Raw genomic sequence first — 17,862 nt, forward strand, 5'->3', positions numbered from 1 at the left:
GTGTTCAATCACAGAGCACATTCATTATGTCCATCAAATTCATGACTTCAGTTTACCTAAGTGAGGATCCAGAAGATGTGGCTGTTCCTGGTAGCGATCCATGATAACTGCAAAAGTTACCCAAAGCACAGCTTGACATTTTTTACGTCATCTTATATATAGCACAAAAAAAATAAATAAAATAAAACGCATACAAACACACAACAACATACTGTTCTGCATTACAATAAACAACAGCCAATTAGACAGACAGACAGACAGAGAGAGAGACAGACATATAGATAGAAAGATAGATAGATAGACAGACAGGCATATAGATATATAAACAGATAGACAGATAGAGAGAGAGAGAGAGAGAGAGAGAGAGACATATAGACATAAATAAATAAACAAACAGACAGACAGACATATAGATATATAAACAGATAGACAGATAGATAGAGAGAGAGAGAGACATATAGATAGAAAAATAAACAGACAGACATATAGATATATAAACAGACAGATAGAGAGAGAGAGAGAGAGAGAGAGAGAGAGAGAGAGAGAGAGAGAGAGACATATAGACATAAATAAACAAACAGACAGACAGACATATAGATATATAAACAGATAGATAGACAGACAGACAGACAGACAGACAGACAGACAGACAGACAGACAGACATATAGATATATAAACAGATAGACAGATAGATAGAGACAGACATATAGATAGAAAGATAGATAGACAGACATATAGATATATAAACAGATAGACAGACAGATAGAGAGAGACAGACATATAGATAGAAAGATAGATAGACAGACATATAGATATATAAACAGATAGACAGACAGATAGAGAGAGACAGACATATAGATAGAAAGATAGATAGACAGACATATAGATATATAAACAGATAGACAGAGAGAGAGAGACAGACATATAGACAGATAAATAAACAGACAGACAGACATATAGATATATATAAACAGACAGACAGAATCATAGACATGAGAGACGGTCTTACCCAGAAACTTCTCGATGGTGGTCTCTCTGCTGGCCGTGTCTTGATGAATGTCCGGCAGACTGCTGATGAGAGCTCGAGTCTCGTCTCTCTCACTGAACCCGGACAACACACACGCCTGAGCCACCAGCTCTGCCTCCTCTCCATTAACGTTGCACACACCCTCCATCACCTCCACCCGACTGTTAGCGATGTCTCTGGCTGATCAGATGAAAAGTGCGCTAAACGTGTTTGTTTGTTTGGAGAAGATCTGACACTGATGCCGCTACCGCTCACAATGACGCACTCGTTTCTCTTCAAACTCCAGCTCCAGTCACTCTACTCTTTGCAGCACACTGGAAAACATACATTAAAAGCAACTCGCTGTCTTCTTCAAGAGATTGACAAGCCGTTTTACATATGACGTAATCTGAAAACACCGTAGTGATAGAAGTATAATGCATCCCCCGTATTATGATGATCACGCCGCTCCTGTCACGCGCGGTAACGGCAAGTCGAGAGGATCAAAACAAATCAAACACGCGTTTCCACTTCAAGTTAAGAGTCTTTACAACTTGAAAGAAATGTTGCGGATCTCGTAAATGTTTTAAAGCTTATATTCCCTTTCATACAATTTTTTTTTACCACAATATCGTAGTTAATATATAAAGAACAATAACTATAAGAGCCTACCAATATTAAAAAGTCATCAATGGGTCAATATATAATTGAGGGAGTTTTCATGTCCATGAGATTTATCTCGCAAACATGCTTATTAAAATAAAATGTTAAAAGTCTTCAGTGTTCTTCATGATCTTGTCTTTACAAATTCCATAGTTAGTTATTATGGAAATAATTATTTATTTATAAAAATTTACTAGATATCCCTAAAATGTCAACTAAATAACCGTCCGAAATTAATTACAACCACAATCTCATTACCTAAAAAAAACATTTTAAAAACTTATTCAAAAACAGTTTTAATTATATTATTTACATTAAGTTGAGGTAATTGTGAACAATGTGTCTTTTGGGCAATATGTCACATTTTCAATAGAAATTGACAAATTGAATATGTGTCCGAGAAGTCGCTGTCATCTAAGTTACCCATAGCAAATACACCCCTCAAGGAAGAGTGTGTTTTCCAAATCACATGACCTGCTCCACATGATGTCATTTCCTCCTGAAGAGAAAACTAGCAAGACTCCAAGGTATGTTCTCCCTCCACATTTTCAGCTATTTCACCTAAAGTAGTGCTTGGGGCAAATGTGTACTTATCATATGTCAACAATGTTACTACAATGAATTCATAAATAACTTTGAATTTCAATTTTACTCAGTTGTACATATAATATTTAGAAGAACCTCTCCGTAAAATGCCATGTGGTACTGGTGCTAGGCAACCATTTTGATTTTATCCCTAAAAACAGCAAAAATGTCAACTAGGTTACCAGTCACCTATGTTACTCTGCAAAGGTAACTTAGTTGACCAAGAGTAACATAGTTGACATTCATGACATGTTCTTATAGTTTTCAGGAGTTCATTTAATATTCTAATTGTACAGTAACTATAAAATACTTTGCAATAAATATTATAAAATTAAACTTGTTTTCAGGCAAATGCCACGATTATCTGCTGCAGAAAAGCAGTGCCGTTACCGTGCACGGCAAGATGCTGATCCTGCAAAAAGGGAGGCATACTTGGCAAAAGGCCGGCAGAAATGGAGAGAAAAGAGGGAGCAAGGTGCATACTATAAGCCCATATCTGAACAGAGTGAGAGGGAAAAACGTGCAAAGAGAAAGGCCTGGAGAAGAGCCCAGGAACAGAGCAGACGCAGAAAGAAACAGAATTCTGCTATTGTTACCCCACCACTGAGTCCTGACAGCGAGGAACAACCAGTTCCAAAACCAGGAAGGTTAGAAGGTTATGTAGAAAGAACCTCAAACAGAACAGAACAGGTTGATTCCTGCCCCACAGCACGTGACAGCACGTCATGTTGAAATAAAAAGAGATGTGTGGGAAGATATTGCCAAATCATATCTTCATGGCTAAGGACATGCGCACACACACACACACACGCTAACAAACACGTGGCACAAGCACACGGTCAAGCACACACACATATAGACACCAGACGTGTATAGTCCAGGTGCCAGAAAGTAAAAATCCTGCCATGTTTTTGGATCTGCCTCTACATCTAGAACAGGTGTTTTCACTAACGAGCTCATCTACCTGGTAGAGGTTGGAACAGCTGCTGGACAGGATTTCTACTTTCTGGCACCTGGGGCCTGTTCCATAAAACAAGTTTACCAAATAACCCAGGCTTATTTCAGTAATTCTGACTTATTTTCACTTGATTTGGTTTCTGAAAGCAAAATTACCATAGCTCAAGCTCAGTCACTGTGGCAACTTATGCTGGCAAACTAACCTGGTCCGGAGCAGGCTAACTGTCAGGCTAAGCTGAGCTCCTCTAACTCTGACCAATAGGAACGCATCCATATTACCACTGACTCTCTCACATACAGTCAGTTTAATTTCAAAAATAAAAGTATACAGAAAATACACCTTAAATAATCAAATAAATAAAAAATAGGCTACAACCAACTGTATTTAATGTATTGTGCCCAAAATGTAGGCGAATGACATTTTAACATTGTGGCTACTTGTGCATGCAGTTGATCAGAAGTTTCTAGCCATGCAGCCTTTCTCTCTGAATTTATGACAGCTGTACCTTTTATGGTTATTAGAACATTAAAACATTACAATCTAAAATGTCTCTTTAAAGCATTAAAGTATAAAAATACAATCAAAAGTTAAAATCACTGAATTAAAAATGTAAATTTATAATAGAAATCAGAGTACATTTTAACTGATAAGAGGAACACACATTTAACTCATTTGAGCTAGTGATTAACAGTTGCTGCTATCATAAAAATACACTTATATGTAGGAAATTAAAATTCTATGTGTCACATTTAATGTCCAACAACAAATATTTTAGCAGAATGTATATTTTATTCAGAATTCTACACTATTATTCTATCCTGCTCCGTCTGTGTAGCGCGCATGCCTCGCATAAGCCTCGCCCACTCCTGACAGCTAAATGGATATATTTGCATGACTTTCTGACATTTACAGATGTAAAAAATATACCTGTGACGTATCAGTTATGCACTGAGGAAAACACAATGTTTCAAATGCGTTAAACAGCACAAATATTCGCTGTTTGCTATGGTGGATCGATTTGATCCATGATCGACATTAAGGGCTGCTTCAGAATAAGCGTGTACGTCACATTATCCTGACTCACTGAACCTGGATAGCATTAGTCAGATTGCGTGAACTTGAATTGTCGTTTATGGAACCGCTTTAGTCCCGATTGATTTGTTAGGTTATTTCAAGTCAGGTTTTGGACTTTAATCCCCGCTTTTCTTAGCGTCTTTTATGGAACAGCCCCCTGGTCTATACACCTCTGATATACACACACGCACAGATAAAGACACACACACACACACACACATGCACACTCAAAGATTACTTGATTGAGCTTGACAAAGTCATTGAAAAACAAACCATAATTGGCCATGTTCTTGGGTTAGAAAATGGGGAGGTTGTTCTGTCTCCGCCGGTTTCATGGGTGCCTGGAAGTTGGCGGGTATGCCAATGTTTTACTTGAGTTCTGACATATGAATGTTTTTGAGATACAACTGTTTGCACTATTAAAATTTTGATCCAATGCAGCACACTTATTCTGTTAACCAACAGAATAAAACACTATTTGGTTATTGTTACTTATTGCAGTGCACTATAATTTTTTGTTCAATACAATGCACTACTGTATTTCATTCCACAAACAAGATTTTCAAAATGTTTACATGGTGGAATTTTTGTGAAAGTACTGTTTTTGATACTTTTGTTGTTGTTGTTTTCTGTTAGGATCTCTTGCTTATGATATATGTGCTTGTTAATAAAGTTGTGATTGATCCTTGTAAACTGATGTGTGTCTGTATTTCTCCTTTATGTCATGAAATATTCAACAGGTCTTCATTAAATGCAATAAAAGATTAGCTAACATATAATAATTGATATAGTTTAGGATTGTTTTTGTTAAATACATCATCCTACTTTGTCATGTCCAGTCAACTATGTTACTTTTGTCAACTATGATACTGGGCTGTCAATTAAGTTACCATTATGTTTTTTAAAAAATATATGCATTTCAATGGTTCCCTAATCTCCAAGTAAATATTTAGAAACTGAGTAGCTGTCAAATATATACCTCAGCATAATTTCATCAAGAAAATTATCATGAATCAAGCAGTTTGGAAACAAAATATACAGGTTACTTCAGTATTTGAAATTTGGGGTTTCAATTGAACAAAATGTGTATTTTCTTAATTAATTGGGCATTTTAATTGAAAAGGTAGGTAAATAGACACATATTCTTCCAAGAGTAATGATTTTTTTAAATGTCTGACATTTACTTAAAGTTAAAACTTATAGGTTTTGTCCGTAACATAGTTGACCAAATAATGAGTAAACTTCTTGTTTTTAAAACTAAATATCTGAAATCAATTATGCCTGAGCTTGGCAATGACTAAAAACAAAATATTTCAGGGATGATTTATCAGGGAAGATAATATTTTGTAAATAAATATATTTTTTCCCAGAATTATTCAAACTCAAAATCTCCCACAATTATATATTGACCCCAATACACTCAATGACAAAGATCTATCTATCAAGTTAATTAGAGCTGTCCTGACAAGAACACATTTTGGTTTTAGGTTTTAGAACAACTTTGTTGAAAGGTTGTGATCCACTTCAAATGTTGACTAGTGTATATATATATATATATATACACAGTTGGGCAAAAAAGTATTTAGTCAGCCACCAATTGTGCAAGTTCTCCCACTTAAAAAGATGAGAGAGGCCGGTAATTTTCATCATAGGTACACTTCAACTATGAGAGACAGAATGGGGGGAAAGAATCCAGGAAATGTCTGATTTTTAAAGAATTTATTTGCAAATTATGGTGGAAAGTTAAGTATTTGGTCAATGGCAAAAGTTCATCTCAATACTTTGTAATATACCCTTAGTTGGCAATGACAGAGGTCAAACGTTTTCTGTAAGTCTTCACACACCGTTGCTGATATTTTGGCCCATTCCTCCATGCAGATCTCCTCTAGAGCAGTGATGTTTTGGGGCTGTCGCTGGGCAACACGGACTTTCAACTCCCTCCAAAGATTTTCTATGGGGTTGAGATCTGGAGACTGGCTAGGTCACTCCAGGACCTTGAAATGCTTCTTACGAAGCCACTCCTTCGTTGCCCGGGCGGTGTTTGGGATCATTGTCATGCTGAAAGACCCAGCCACGGTTCATCTTCAATGCCCTTGCTGATGGAAGGAGGTTTTCACTCAAAATCTCACGATACATGGCTCCATTCATTCTTTCCTTTACACGGATCAGTCGTCCTGGTCCCTCTGCAGAAAAACAGCCCCAAAGCATGATGTTTCCACCCCCATGCTTCATATGGTGTTCTTTGGATGCAACTCTTTCTCCTCCAAACACGACGAGTTGAGTTTTTACCAAAAAGTTCTGTTTTGGTTTCATCTGACCATATGACATTCTCCCAATCCTCTTCTGGATCATCCAAATGCTCTCTAGCAAACTTCAGACGGGCCCGGACATGTACTGGCTTAAGCAGGGGGACACGTCTGGCACTGCAGGATTTGAGTCCCTGGCGGCGTAGTGTGTTACTGATGATAGCCTGTGTTACTTTGGTCCCAGCTCTCTGCAGGTCATTCACTAGGTCCCCCCGTGTGGTTCTGGGATTTTTGCTCACCGTTCTTGTATTCATTTTGACCCCACGGGGTGAGATCTTGTGTGGAGCCCCAGATCGAGGGAGATTATCAGTGGTCTTGTATGTCTTCCATTTTCTAATAATTGCTCCCACAGTTGATTTCTTCACACCAAGCTGCTTGCCTATTGCAGATTCAGTCTTCCCAGCCTGGTGCAGGTCTACAATTTTGTTTCTGGTGTCCTTCGACAGCTCTTTGGTCTTGGCCACAGTGGAGTTTGGAGTGTGACTGTTTGAGGTTGTGGACAGGTGTCTTTTATACTGATAACGAGTTCAAACGGGTGCCATTAATACAGGTAACGAGCGGAGGACAGAGGAGCCTCTTAAAGAAGTTACAGGTCTGTGAGAGCCAGAAATCTTGCTTGTTTGTAGGTGACCAAATACTTATTTTACCGAGGAATTTACCAATCATTAAAAATCCTACAATGTGATTTCCTGGATTCTTTCCCCCCATTCTGTCTCTCATAGTTGAAGTGTACCTATGATGAAAATTACAGGCCTCTCTCATCTTTTTAAGTGGGAGAACTTGCACAATTTGTGGCTGACTAAATACTTTTTTGCCCAACTGTATACACACACATACATTTTCAAAACCAAAACTTAGTATCTGGCTTAGTGACTGGTAATGGAGGTAATGAGCATTAACCACTAAATAAAATCAATAACACACTAACACAAAGTTCTTTTAAAGTTTTATTTCAATGTTCAAACATCCTTTATGTATCTGCCAGCTGAAAGTTTACAGTACTACAAAGCTCAGTATCTCTTTTAATAAGATGTTCCAAATCAATAGTCCATTAATAATAATTAGTAATACTGTATGAAATACAACGTATCATATGATGCTACTTAGTGTACACATTTTAAATCAAGTCTTGTAAATCTCTTCAAGAGCATATGTAATAAAGTTAAAGCACAATTCACAAAAAGGGAATGATTTGTTTTAACCAACTGTTCGTTTGGCCATTGTTTGGAAGCATAAATTCACAGATTTATCCTTTAAAATATATATAATATATAAGACATTTTTAATCTGTGTAAATTACTTGAAGATTTTCACCTTGTCAGTGCATTTCGATTATATTGATAAAGCTGGATTAAGTTCACTTGGTCATGCAAAAAAGTGTGTGACTTAATTAGATTAACTTCCACCTTCATTAATGACGATTTGAAGGAGATATTTGACTAATTCAGGGTGCATCTACTTTGTTAGATCCTTCATGATCTGTAGAGAAGAATCCCTGTAGCCACCACCAAAATGATTCCAGTGGTTCAGATAATTGAACAGCTGGTATAGTTGTTGCCTCTTTGCAAAGCCAGCAGCCTTGGGGATCTTCTCATGGTAAGCATTGTAAAAGGAACCCCCAAAACCACCAAACATGCCAGCTATAGCCAGCTCGAACTCTGAATGGCCATAAAACGATGCTGGGTCAAAGATGATGGGACCGTCAGAACATTCAGCCACATTTCCTCCCCAGAGATCTCCATGCAGCAGAGCTGGAACCACCTCTGTGTCTGTAAACAGCTGAGGGATCTTCAGCTAAACAAAGAGATTGTCTGAAATACATATGCAGCACTGTATGTGGGCTTAGACACTGCATAGTTAGCTTGTCATTAAATAAAATTGATAGTTCACTCAAAAATGAAAATTATGTCATTATTTATTCACCATGATGTTGATCCAAACCTGTATGCAATTCTTTTTTCTGTGAAACATTGAAGATATTTTGAACAATGTTGGCAAAAAATAGTTCCCATTTGTTCCCAATGAATTTACATTGAAAGTTTAGTCCATACACTCAAAGTCATTGGGAATTGAAACTGTTTGGTTACCAACATTCTTCAAAATATGTTTTTATGTTTCTACAGAAGAAAGCCAGTGATTGAAGTTTGGAATGACATGAGGGGGAGTAAATGATAACAGACTTTTCATATCTGTGTGATCTGTCCCTTAAATTTATTCAATGAACGACAAGCTAATGATTGAAGTTTTAGGAACCAAGTATAGCGTTATAAATAAAAATAAATAGTAATAATAATAATAATAATAATAATAATGTTTTATAATACATTTTCTTTTTTTTTTGTTCTTGTCAATGGATAATGTGGATTTTCAGTTTTCTTCTGAATATTTTTAGCAAGTTTTGGATAAACATTATGGATAAATAATGTTTGTGTACTTTTCCACTTCATTTCACATAAGCCAATTTTTTTTGGAATAACTTGCACTAATAAATTATTCCAAATAAAACCATGAACGTATACTGAAAAAGTCAATATTTAGATTTCATGTTACCTTAAAGCATTAATATAATTGTTTTACTGTATATTAATGTTTTAAAGAACATATGGCTTTACTCATGTTTATTCCATCTGAAAACTAGAGACAGTATCTTTTTGCATTTGAGTGTTATAATGCTGAAGTAAAAATTTGAGCAGTTTGGTTTACTTGGAGTTTGGCCCACAATTCCCTAGCCTCTCTGTCTCCATACGACTGTTCCACCAAGTTGAGCTGGTGCTGCAGTCTTTGCTGAGCGAAAAAGGACACCCAATCATCCTGCCAATCATTCACCTGAAAACCACAGGAGAGATAAAAACCTCTTGTACATTTAAATATGAACCACCCCAATTGTTTTTATGAACAGACACTGACCTGAGGGATATAACCACAGCAGGTAATCACGTGAAACCCAAACTTGTTGGTTATTTGAACTTCAGATGTTCCTGATTCTTTTCCTTTGTAAACACAGAAACTCTAATAAGTAATAATGTAACCAAAAAGTCCCCATCAATGCAATATCTATAAAAGAACATTACCGACAGTCTGCTGTTCCTTGTTTTGTTTCTCTATCTGTCTTTTGTTGTAAAGATGTAGGTCAGCTAGTCGTTCCCCCAGTTTTGATGAGTATCTACATAAACATTAAATGTGCAAAAAATGAACACATGCTAAAGCAATATTGACCAAATTCTCACTCCTGTTATGATGGGTTCACATGATTTTGAGTCATACTTATTTAAGCTCGTTATATCCACGTGTTCCATTATGAGAAGAGCTCCACTTCTCTCAAGGTCCACGACTTTCACAGGCCTGGGTACTTTCACTGTGTTTGTACACAGGATCGCTTCCACGCTCGCCATCTCTCCATCAAACATCCTCCTAGCCTACAGAGAGAGAGAGAGAGAGATTAGAAAAAAAAAGTCAATGATTTATTCTTTCAAATAGTTACAGAATGACAGACTGAGACTTTGATTATCAACTGATAATGTATATTGCAATCATGTACAAGTATATAATATAATGCTCAACAAATCATTCATGTACTTTCAAGTAATATATAGAAAATGACATTGTATAACGTGCAACAGAAAAATGACAAAAGTAGAGTGAATAAAAGTTTGAGCAACAAATCATTTGTATTTTCATTTGTAAGACGCTTTGGATAAAAGCGTCCGCTAAATGACTAAATGTAAATCTTAGAATTACTTCTGAAGGATCATGTGACACTGAAGACTGAAGTAATGATGCTGAAAATCCTGATTTACCATTACCGACATTTTTAAATACTCAAATAGAAAACAGTTATTTTTAGTAACAATATTTCACAATATTACTGTTTTTGCTGTATTTTTGATCAAATAAATGCAGACTTGGTGAGCATAAGAGACTTCTTTCAAAAAACAATACTATATGGTATATACCTACTATAACAAATTATATACTAATATATATATATATATATATATATATATATATATATATATATATATATATATATATATATATACACTATATACTTACTATACAAAATTATAAACTATGTGCTATATACCTACTATAACAAATTATAGACTATATTCTATATACTTACTATACCGACTTATTATTCCAAATAGCACTGCAAGTGTGCAACTCAAAAGCAACGCGTGGAGTTCAAGTGTATGTGTGCTCACCTCATTCTTGTGGTTGATCTTGACGAACACTCTGCCAGTGTCAGTGTCAAAGCTCTGGCCTTCACTGATGCATCCTGCTCCTGAATAACCAGTGCTCTTCAGAAGAGAAGTGCCCAGCTCTCTCTTCAGCAGCGCCTCCATCTCACTGCACGTGCTCGTACAACATAAAACCAATGCGTTTCTGCAAGACTGGTTTATATTGCTCACCCTACTTACAAGTGCTGAGTAAAAGCAACTTTGGTAAAAGTCCCTTGATGATTACACGCACTCGTATAACGACACAGGTGTTGTTGCTCGACGTGTCAAAATAAAATAAAAGTCCGTGTTTTCGCGCTGGATGAGTGATGAAAAATCTCCGTGCTCGTCATGGGCAGCGTTGGGCTAGTTACTCAAATAATGTAATATATTACTCATTACTAGTTACTCCTTTCAAAAGTAATATTGCTACTTTACTTATTACTTTCTGGCAACAGTAATTAGTTACACTACTAGTTACATTACTTTTTCTTCACGCCCCACAGAAGTTGTAACTGTGTATCTTCCACATTGATTTTGATTTGATTTGATTTTGAAGTGGTGTGTGGCTAAGTATGGTGACCCATACTCATAATTTGTGCTCTGCATTAAACCCATCCAAGTGTACACACTAGTGAACATACACCCGGAGCAGTGGACAGCCAATATAATTCTTCTAGAATGTTACTAACAACATATTTCTGCCTCATCATTTGACCAACATCCACATTAGATAACAGTCAGAATTACATTATTGTGTACAGATCATCTTTTTTCCTGAGAAAATCAATAATGCAATATTTCTTGTAACATTTAAAAATGGAATTTAAATTCAAATTTTAAATAGAGTAGTTTATTTAGTATTTTACATTAATGACACTTTAAAGCATAAATGATAAAAGTAGAATTATATCAAAAGTCGTTCATGCATTCTGAAAAGGTTTAATATTTTACATTTTGTGCTATATAAAAATGACCAAATATTTTATTTCCTATATCTAAATATGTTACAGTTTAAAAGTAGGCCTAAATCGTCCCACGATCTTACATATACACAAGAAATGTTTTCTTTTTAGTTTTAAATATAGGCCTATGTATGGGATAATCAATGGCTCCAATTCGCGTCCGGTGGTTCTTTGCCTCCTCGTCGTGTATTTAACACCCTTTTATGCATGGCAAGATTATTCTATGGTCATTTGCCAAGTTATCTAAGTTAAAACTAGTATTGCTCTGTGCAGCGCAATATTTGACTGAATGGGTAAAAATGACATTTACTTTCGTCAGTTATGTCACGTTCTAGCATTCTGCCCGCTTCAAATCAGACACAGATGAAATAGTGCTGTTTATCACGTTTATTTGAATGAATTACAGCATTTATTTAAATTAATTATTGATCGATCGAGAGAGAGATGACAGAAGACCGTAAGATGTGTGCATAAGGCCTTGCGTGCAACGTCTGCGCGTCTCTCTACAAACAATTAATTACTTCAAAAACCGTGATTTTACCACCTCGTTGCTGATAATGTAGCGTTCTAGTATCTGAAACTTTTTATACCAAGTAGCACCTCAGAAAATATTTGGCTCTCCAAGTACCACCATAATGACCAACATTAAAATACAGTATAGCGTAGTAGGCCTATAACTATTCAGCTACAACTCTGCACAGTTCAAAAACGAGGCAGTTTTATTCCTAATAAGAATATTTATTGTTGTCAGCCACTTTCACACTGTAAATACACAGTTTGAACAATTTACGCTGCATAGTACTTACATACAGGTAAATAAAAGACTTTGATTAAATTAAATGTGTTGTACAAAAGTTAAAAAGACTACTGTACTTAAAACAGTTTACTCAAAGATTAAATTAAAATGTATTGTGTTTTAACATTAATTTATATTTAATTTAGTGATTTCTCTGTGTACCACTAGAGGGAGCCTGAGTACCATTTAGGACATGCGCGTTTGTTTAATTTCACTCGCGACCTGAAGATTTCACTCGCTCAATGAAATTGAAGGTCAAGTCAGTGCTATTAGCAATGGAGTAAATTGTATTGTAATTACATTCATTGTGTGAGAGGGCATTTGTGAAGCATTATTATTATTATTGTATTTTCCTCCATATGTTAATTTAGTTCATAGCTGTTGAGAAGTGAAGCATAGAGAACCGAGAGACTGAGTTACTGTTACTAGAATCCACAATAAAAATAAACTTTCTTGTGCAACCTATGAGAGGACTTCTGCGTCTGGCGTTCACACTAGTTCATCTGTAGCTGTTGAATCAGAATAGAGTTAAACAGTTCAGTTCGGTAATGACACTATATAAGGTTTTCTTGAGTCTGCGTTTCCTCACTGAAGAATTTTGCAACACTGATGCCGTTTCTTTACTGTTCATTCATGTGGGTTAATTTGAAGCAGTCTGTATTGTCTAAAGTGCTACATGAATAAATGTGACTCATGTAGTGTAGGTTATAGGGCTGTATGCGAAATACATTTGTATATGTATTCATTCGCTTGAGTTTTTCAGCTCATCTGACAGTTTTGATCAGCTGGGCCAAAAACATGAACTGAAAATGGCAAGAAAAAAAATCATTGATCACTGGGTTTAATCACAGAAAACACAACCTTACTGAACAACCACGTAACTAACGGTTCACTGCCGTGAATATATTAGCAAAACTGGGTTATTTGTGCCTTCACAGGCCTTCAATGTTGATTTCAACTGAAGATTTAAAATGGTCAAAAGCACAGTATAAATGGGAGAAATAAAAATCTACACTAAAATCATATCCATTGGAATAAATGCAGTATAGGTGTTAATACATAAATATGTTGTTTATTGATTGCTTTCATATCAAATCAGACCTCTTAAAAACGGTTTGATTTTTCAAAGTCAAATGATTCTGAAAGATAGCTTTAGGCACCTGGAAAAGATCAAAATAACCTTGAAAAAGCATCAGATTTGTAGCAAGTTTCCATGCTGGTTTAATGCATGCGAGACAATGACAGAACAGCATGAAAATGATCAAACTGAAGAAATACTTGCCAAAATACAGTCATCTATAAGAGTGTTTCACTGTAGAAATAAGTAATTCATGATTTTAATCACTGAAGTTTATTCTTTGACTGAACACTTTGCTTTTGAAAAAAAGAAAAGAAAAAATACAACTACTCATTGTTAATGTTGAATGGACCTGAGCTAGTATAAACTTACATGTTTAATATTAATCATGTAATAGTAAATGTTGAACTTTACATTTTTACAACTTTTTACATTAACATGCATCCACCAGCCCGTCATGTTAAAGTGGAGTTTTTGGTCACTTCAGACAACATAAAATAATCTGGAGTCATGATAATGTTAAGATCAAAAGATATAAAATCTAGTGGCAAGAACACTTAAAATGAGAATGCTTGCTGAAATTAGTTTTTAATCTTCTGTAACACATTTCAAGGAACACAAGAGTTTAAGTGCTGGAACTAGAAACACTTCTGTCGGTCTGATTGTGCAGATCCAGTGTCCAGCTCTTTAGATGCTAAGCAGCAAAAAAAGTGGCTAGTGACAGAATTATTATTTATTTAACACAGAACAATCATGAAATAAGTATCGCAACACTGTGTTGATCGAAGACATTTCTAAGTTTCTTCAGAGAGAATCCTGTGAAAAACAAGAACAGCATTAAGTGAAGAAACCATGTTTTCCTGATCTACAAAAACACAACTAGTTGAGGAAAGTGAGGAAACCGACTCGAACCTTCGCGAGGCCTGCAGACTGCCCGGAGGATCACAGCCCAGGAATGCTCTGTTATCATACGAGTACTGCACCAGAGCGCTGAAACACGGGTCCTGACCCCAGACAAACATGCAGAAAACACTCCAATCAAACACAGTTCAGAGTCTGTCAGGGGCTGATCACCACCTTACAATTATTATTATTCTAATGTTATGCATTTATATATGTTACTTTGTGGAATGTAAAGTGTGACCCTGGAGCACAAAAGCAGTCATCAGTAGCACAGGTATATTTGTAGCAATAGTCAAAAATACATTGTATGGGTCAAAATTATCCATTTTTCTTTTATGCCAAAAATCATTAGGATATTATGTAAAGATCATGTTCCAAACTGTACATTTCCTACCGTAAATATATCAAAACTTCATTTTTGATTAGTAATATGCAGTGCTTAGGAATTCATTTGAACAATTTTAAAAGGTGATTTTCTCAATATTCACATTTTTTTTGCACCCTCACATTCCAGGTTTTCAAATAGTAGCATCTCAGCCAAATATTGTCCTATCAGATTATGTACAATTGACCCTAATTACTGGTTTTGTGGTCCAGGGTCACATGGAAACAGGAAGGAATGATTTTTGTAATTTGGGCAGTTCATTCCATTAATTCAAGTTGATTAATAGAAATGAATATGAATTAAATATTTTCCAGGTAAAAAAAAAATAAAACATTGGTCTAAAAAATGGCAAGCTCCAGATTACTCCGAGTGTTCAAAGTTGAAGAGAAGTGACGCAGACTAAACTGCTTGGATTGTGTTGAATATCCACACAATGAAGAGGGCTTTAAATCTCACCTTGATTAAAACGTGTGGGTTTCCGATCACAATGAGCAGCGCTTTGGCTCGTGTGATGGCAACATTGAAACGCTTGGGGTTGGAGAGGAATCCCAGCAGGCTGTGCAGTTCTTCATTCAGCAAGGACTCGTTGGATCGGACCTACAGTTAACAAAATAATAAATAACGACATGTTTTTAAGAAATGTAGTGGAGTAGAAAGTATGAAATCATGCTTTGGATTGTAGCAAAATAAAAGTCAAAGTTTCTTGAAATGAAAATACTGTGGTAAAGTACATAGAGATAGAAGTCCAGTAGGGAAGTGAAAGGACTGGTTACCGTAGATATGATGATGATGAGGAACTCCTGGCCCTGGAACTCCTCCACCGACCCCACCTTGACCTCTCCCAGACCCACTCTGTGCAGCAGCACACGGATCTTCTCCACCTGAACACACAAACATCTCATGACCTCTCGATACTACAGACAGATTCCAGCCAAGACACACATGCATGTGTGCATCAGAGCCGTCTGCTGATTAAACCGGAGTTTACATAATCACATCTCACCACAGAAAGACTTGTTTAATCTAGTTTTTACTGAACCTGGCATTGTGTCCTCTCAATACTACTGGCTCTATGACAAACTGATTAAGATAAGAGCATCTGCATGGAAATGGACAAACAGATGCAGTTTCTGAGGGGTTTCTGCATGCACAGACCTGCCAACCTTAGAAAACCTTTTAGAGTACCATCAGTGTGACACGGACATGGGTATTTTTTTTTGCAATTTAAAATGCTATTTAAAGAAAAACAAAAAAAACTCCAGTACACTTCTGTACACCGTAGAAAAATATTAATTATCATATGTCTACTTGAAAATTATTTTGAGAGAAGTATTATTTTTATGGATTGGCCATTATGGAGCACTATGTAAAGCGCATGTGCATCACAGAAGTAATAGAACTAGTGACACTTCAGGAAAGCCCTAATATGGAAGGCATCCAGCTGTCGCTGTAACTGAATAAAATAAGATGGAAACACATTGAATGATGAAACATGAAGACAACACTCATTTGACTGCAGCAATGTATAATTTATCTGTGTTCTTAAAGCCATCTCGGGAATTTTCATAATCATGTATGTTTATGATCCATTGCTAATCGACATAGCCTTTATTACAGTAGAATATATATTTCTGCGTCACTCTGTGATAAGCCACATCAGACCAGAAAGAAAGCCATTTCTAACATTCGACTGATGTTGTGGAGTATGTTATGATGTTTTCGTTGGACAGCAGGTTTAGAAATGCTTCTCATTAGAAGGAAAGATGTTTGGCGTGTTGATTTTTCACACACACACACATAAGCGAGGAAGAGTTTCCTCGTCTCATCGCATGAAGTCATAGGTGATTTTCTCAATATTTAGATTTTTTTGCACCCTAAGATTGCAGATTTTCAAATATTGTCCTATCCTAACAAACCATACATCAATGGAAAGATGATTTAGTCAGATTTCAGATGATGTATAAATCTCAGTTTCACAAAATTGACCCTTATGACTGGTTTTGTGCTCCAGGGTCACAGATTCCATATGATTATGTGGATCTACATATTAATATTCATTTAAAATAAATGCTTTATAATAATTGTTAAACTAAAAGTGCCTGTGTGTAATTAATTAATATAAATCATATTATAATTATATAAATCATATGTAATTTATAATTAAAGCCAGACAATTTTGTTAGATTTTTTTTAAAAGGTACTTTATAGTGACCTTTAATTTGTAGGATGAGAAACTGGGAGAGTGACTTTTTCAGAGAGTGTCAGACATGCGTCACTTTGCTCACATCTGATTGGTCCAATTTCAGTTTGAGATCTCTAACCCAGAACATAAGCTGTCCCGGAGCAGAGCAAGTTACTCTGGTGATGAACGCAGCTAAAAGCCAAGCCACTTTCATGGTACCTAAAACCCAGGATTGGTGCAAACTAAACTGAAACTTACCTGGCTAACCAGCTTCATGGTACAGGCCACAGATCTAAACCAGGCTGGATTTGTTTGGTTTTGTCAGCTCTGAAACTCTGAGTTTGTTCAGCAGGTGTGCATGCGCTCACAGACACTCACCTGTTTCTTATACGGAGCGATGACGCCGATGTCTGCGGCTGCGATGGGGTTGTAGAGTCTCTTTGCGAGCTGGCAGCAGTACATCATGACTTGCACAGCTTCAGCAGGATTGAACCACGACGGATTATTGCCCTCCCTCATCTCAGTCCCCTTCAAAACACACAAAACACGTACAGCAGACAGAAACACACACACACACACACGAGGCGTCTGAGGGTGCTTTCACACCTGTAGATCGTTTGCCTTGTTCCCAAACAGGGATTTAATTTGCTACAATGTTGCATTTTCTTCTTGGTTCGGTTTGCTTTCACAAGGCAACATCGCACAGCGTACCAAACTGTGTTCATGCAAGTCACTGCGTC

At 36.3% G+C, this 17,862-nt stretch overlaps 3 protein-coding genes across 3 annotated transcripts in view; all 3 read right to left on the reverse strand.

Moving 5' to 3' along the window:
* Positions 1-1,498, reverse strand: part of tbcd (tubulin folding cofactor D) — a 51,065-nt gene extending 49,567 nt beyond the window's left edge. The window contains exons 1-2 of the mRNA XM_079408663.1: positions 1,011-1,498; positions 57-107 (exon numbers count right to left, since the gene is read on the reverse strand). Of these exons, the coding sequence (XP_079264789.1) occupies positions 57-107; positions 1,011-1,176 (217 nt within the window). The 5' untranslated portion in view covers positions 1,177-1,498. The remainder of the gene's footprint in view (positions 1-56; positions 108-1,010) is intronic.
* A 6,550-nt stretch (positions 1,499-8,048) lies between these two features.
* On the reverse strand, positions 8,049-10,939 carry LOC306868828 (ketosamine-3-kinase-like; the record flags this gene model as incomplete). Its single annotated transcript, XM_079415214.1, has 6 exons — positions 8,049-8,387; positions 9,297-9,419; positions 9,501-9,583; positions 9,665-9,756; positions 9,858-10,009; positions 10,799-10,939. 6 exons carry the CDS (start codon positions 10,937-10,939, stop codon positions 8,049-8,051), a joined length of 930 nt encoding a protein of 309 aa, XP_079271340.1.
* A 2,682-nt stretch (positions 10,940-13,621) lies between these two features.
* Positions 13,622-17,862, reverse strand: part of mov10l1 (Mov10 like RNA helicase 1) — a 38,767-nt gene continuing 34,526 nt past the window's right edge. Inside the window, exons 23-27 of the mRNA XM_079415695.1 lie at positions 17,501-17,650; positions 15,714-15,821; positions 15,397-15,537; positions 14,565-14,656; positions 13,622-14,468 (exon numbers count right to left, since the gene is read on the reverse strand). Coding sequence (XP_079271821.1) covers positions 14,447-14,468; positions 14,565-14,656; positions 15,397-15,537; positions 15,714-15,821; positions 17,501-17,650 — 513 coding nt within the window. The 3' untranslated portion in view covers positions 13,622-14,446. The remainder of the gene's footprint in view (positions 14,469-14,564; positions 14,657-15,396; positions 15,538-15,713; positions 15,822-17,500; positions 17,651-17,862) is intronic.

This window comes from Barbus barbus (genome assembly GCF_936440315.1).
Source record: "Barbus barbus genome assembly, chromosome: 4".
NCBI lineage: Eukaryota > Metazoa > Chordata > Actinopteri > Cypriniformes > Cyprinidae > Barbus > Barbus barbus.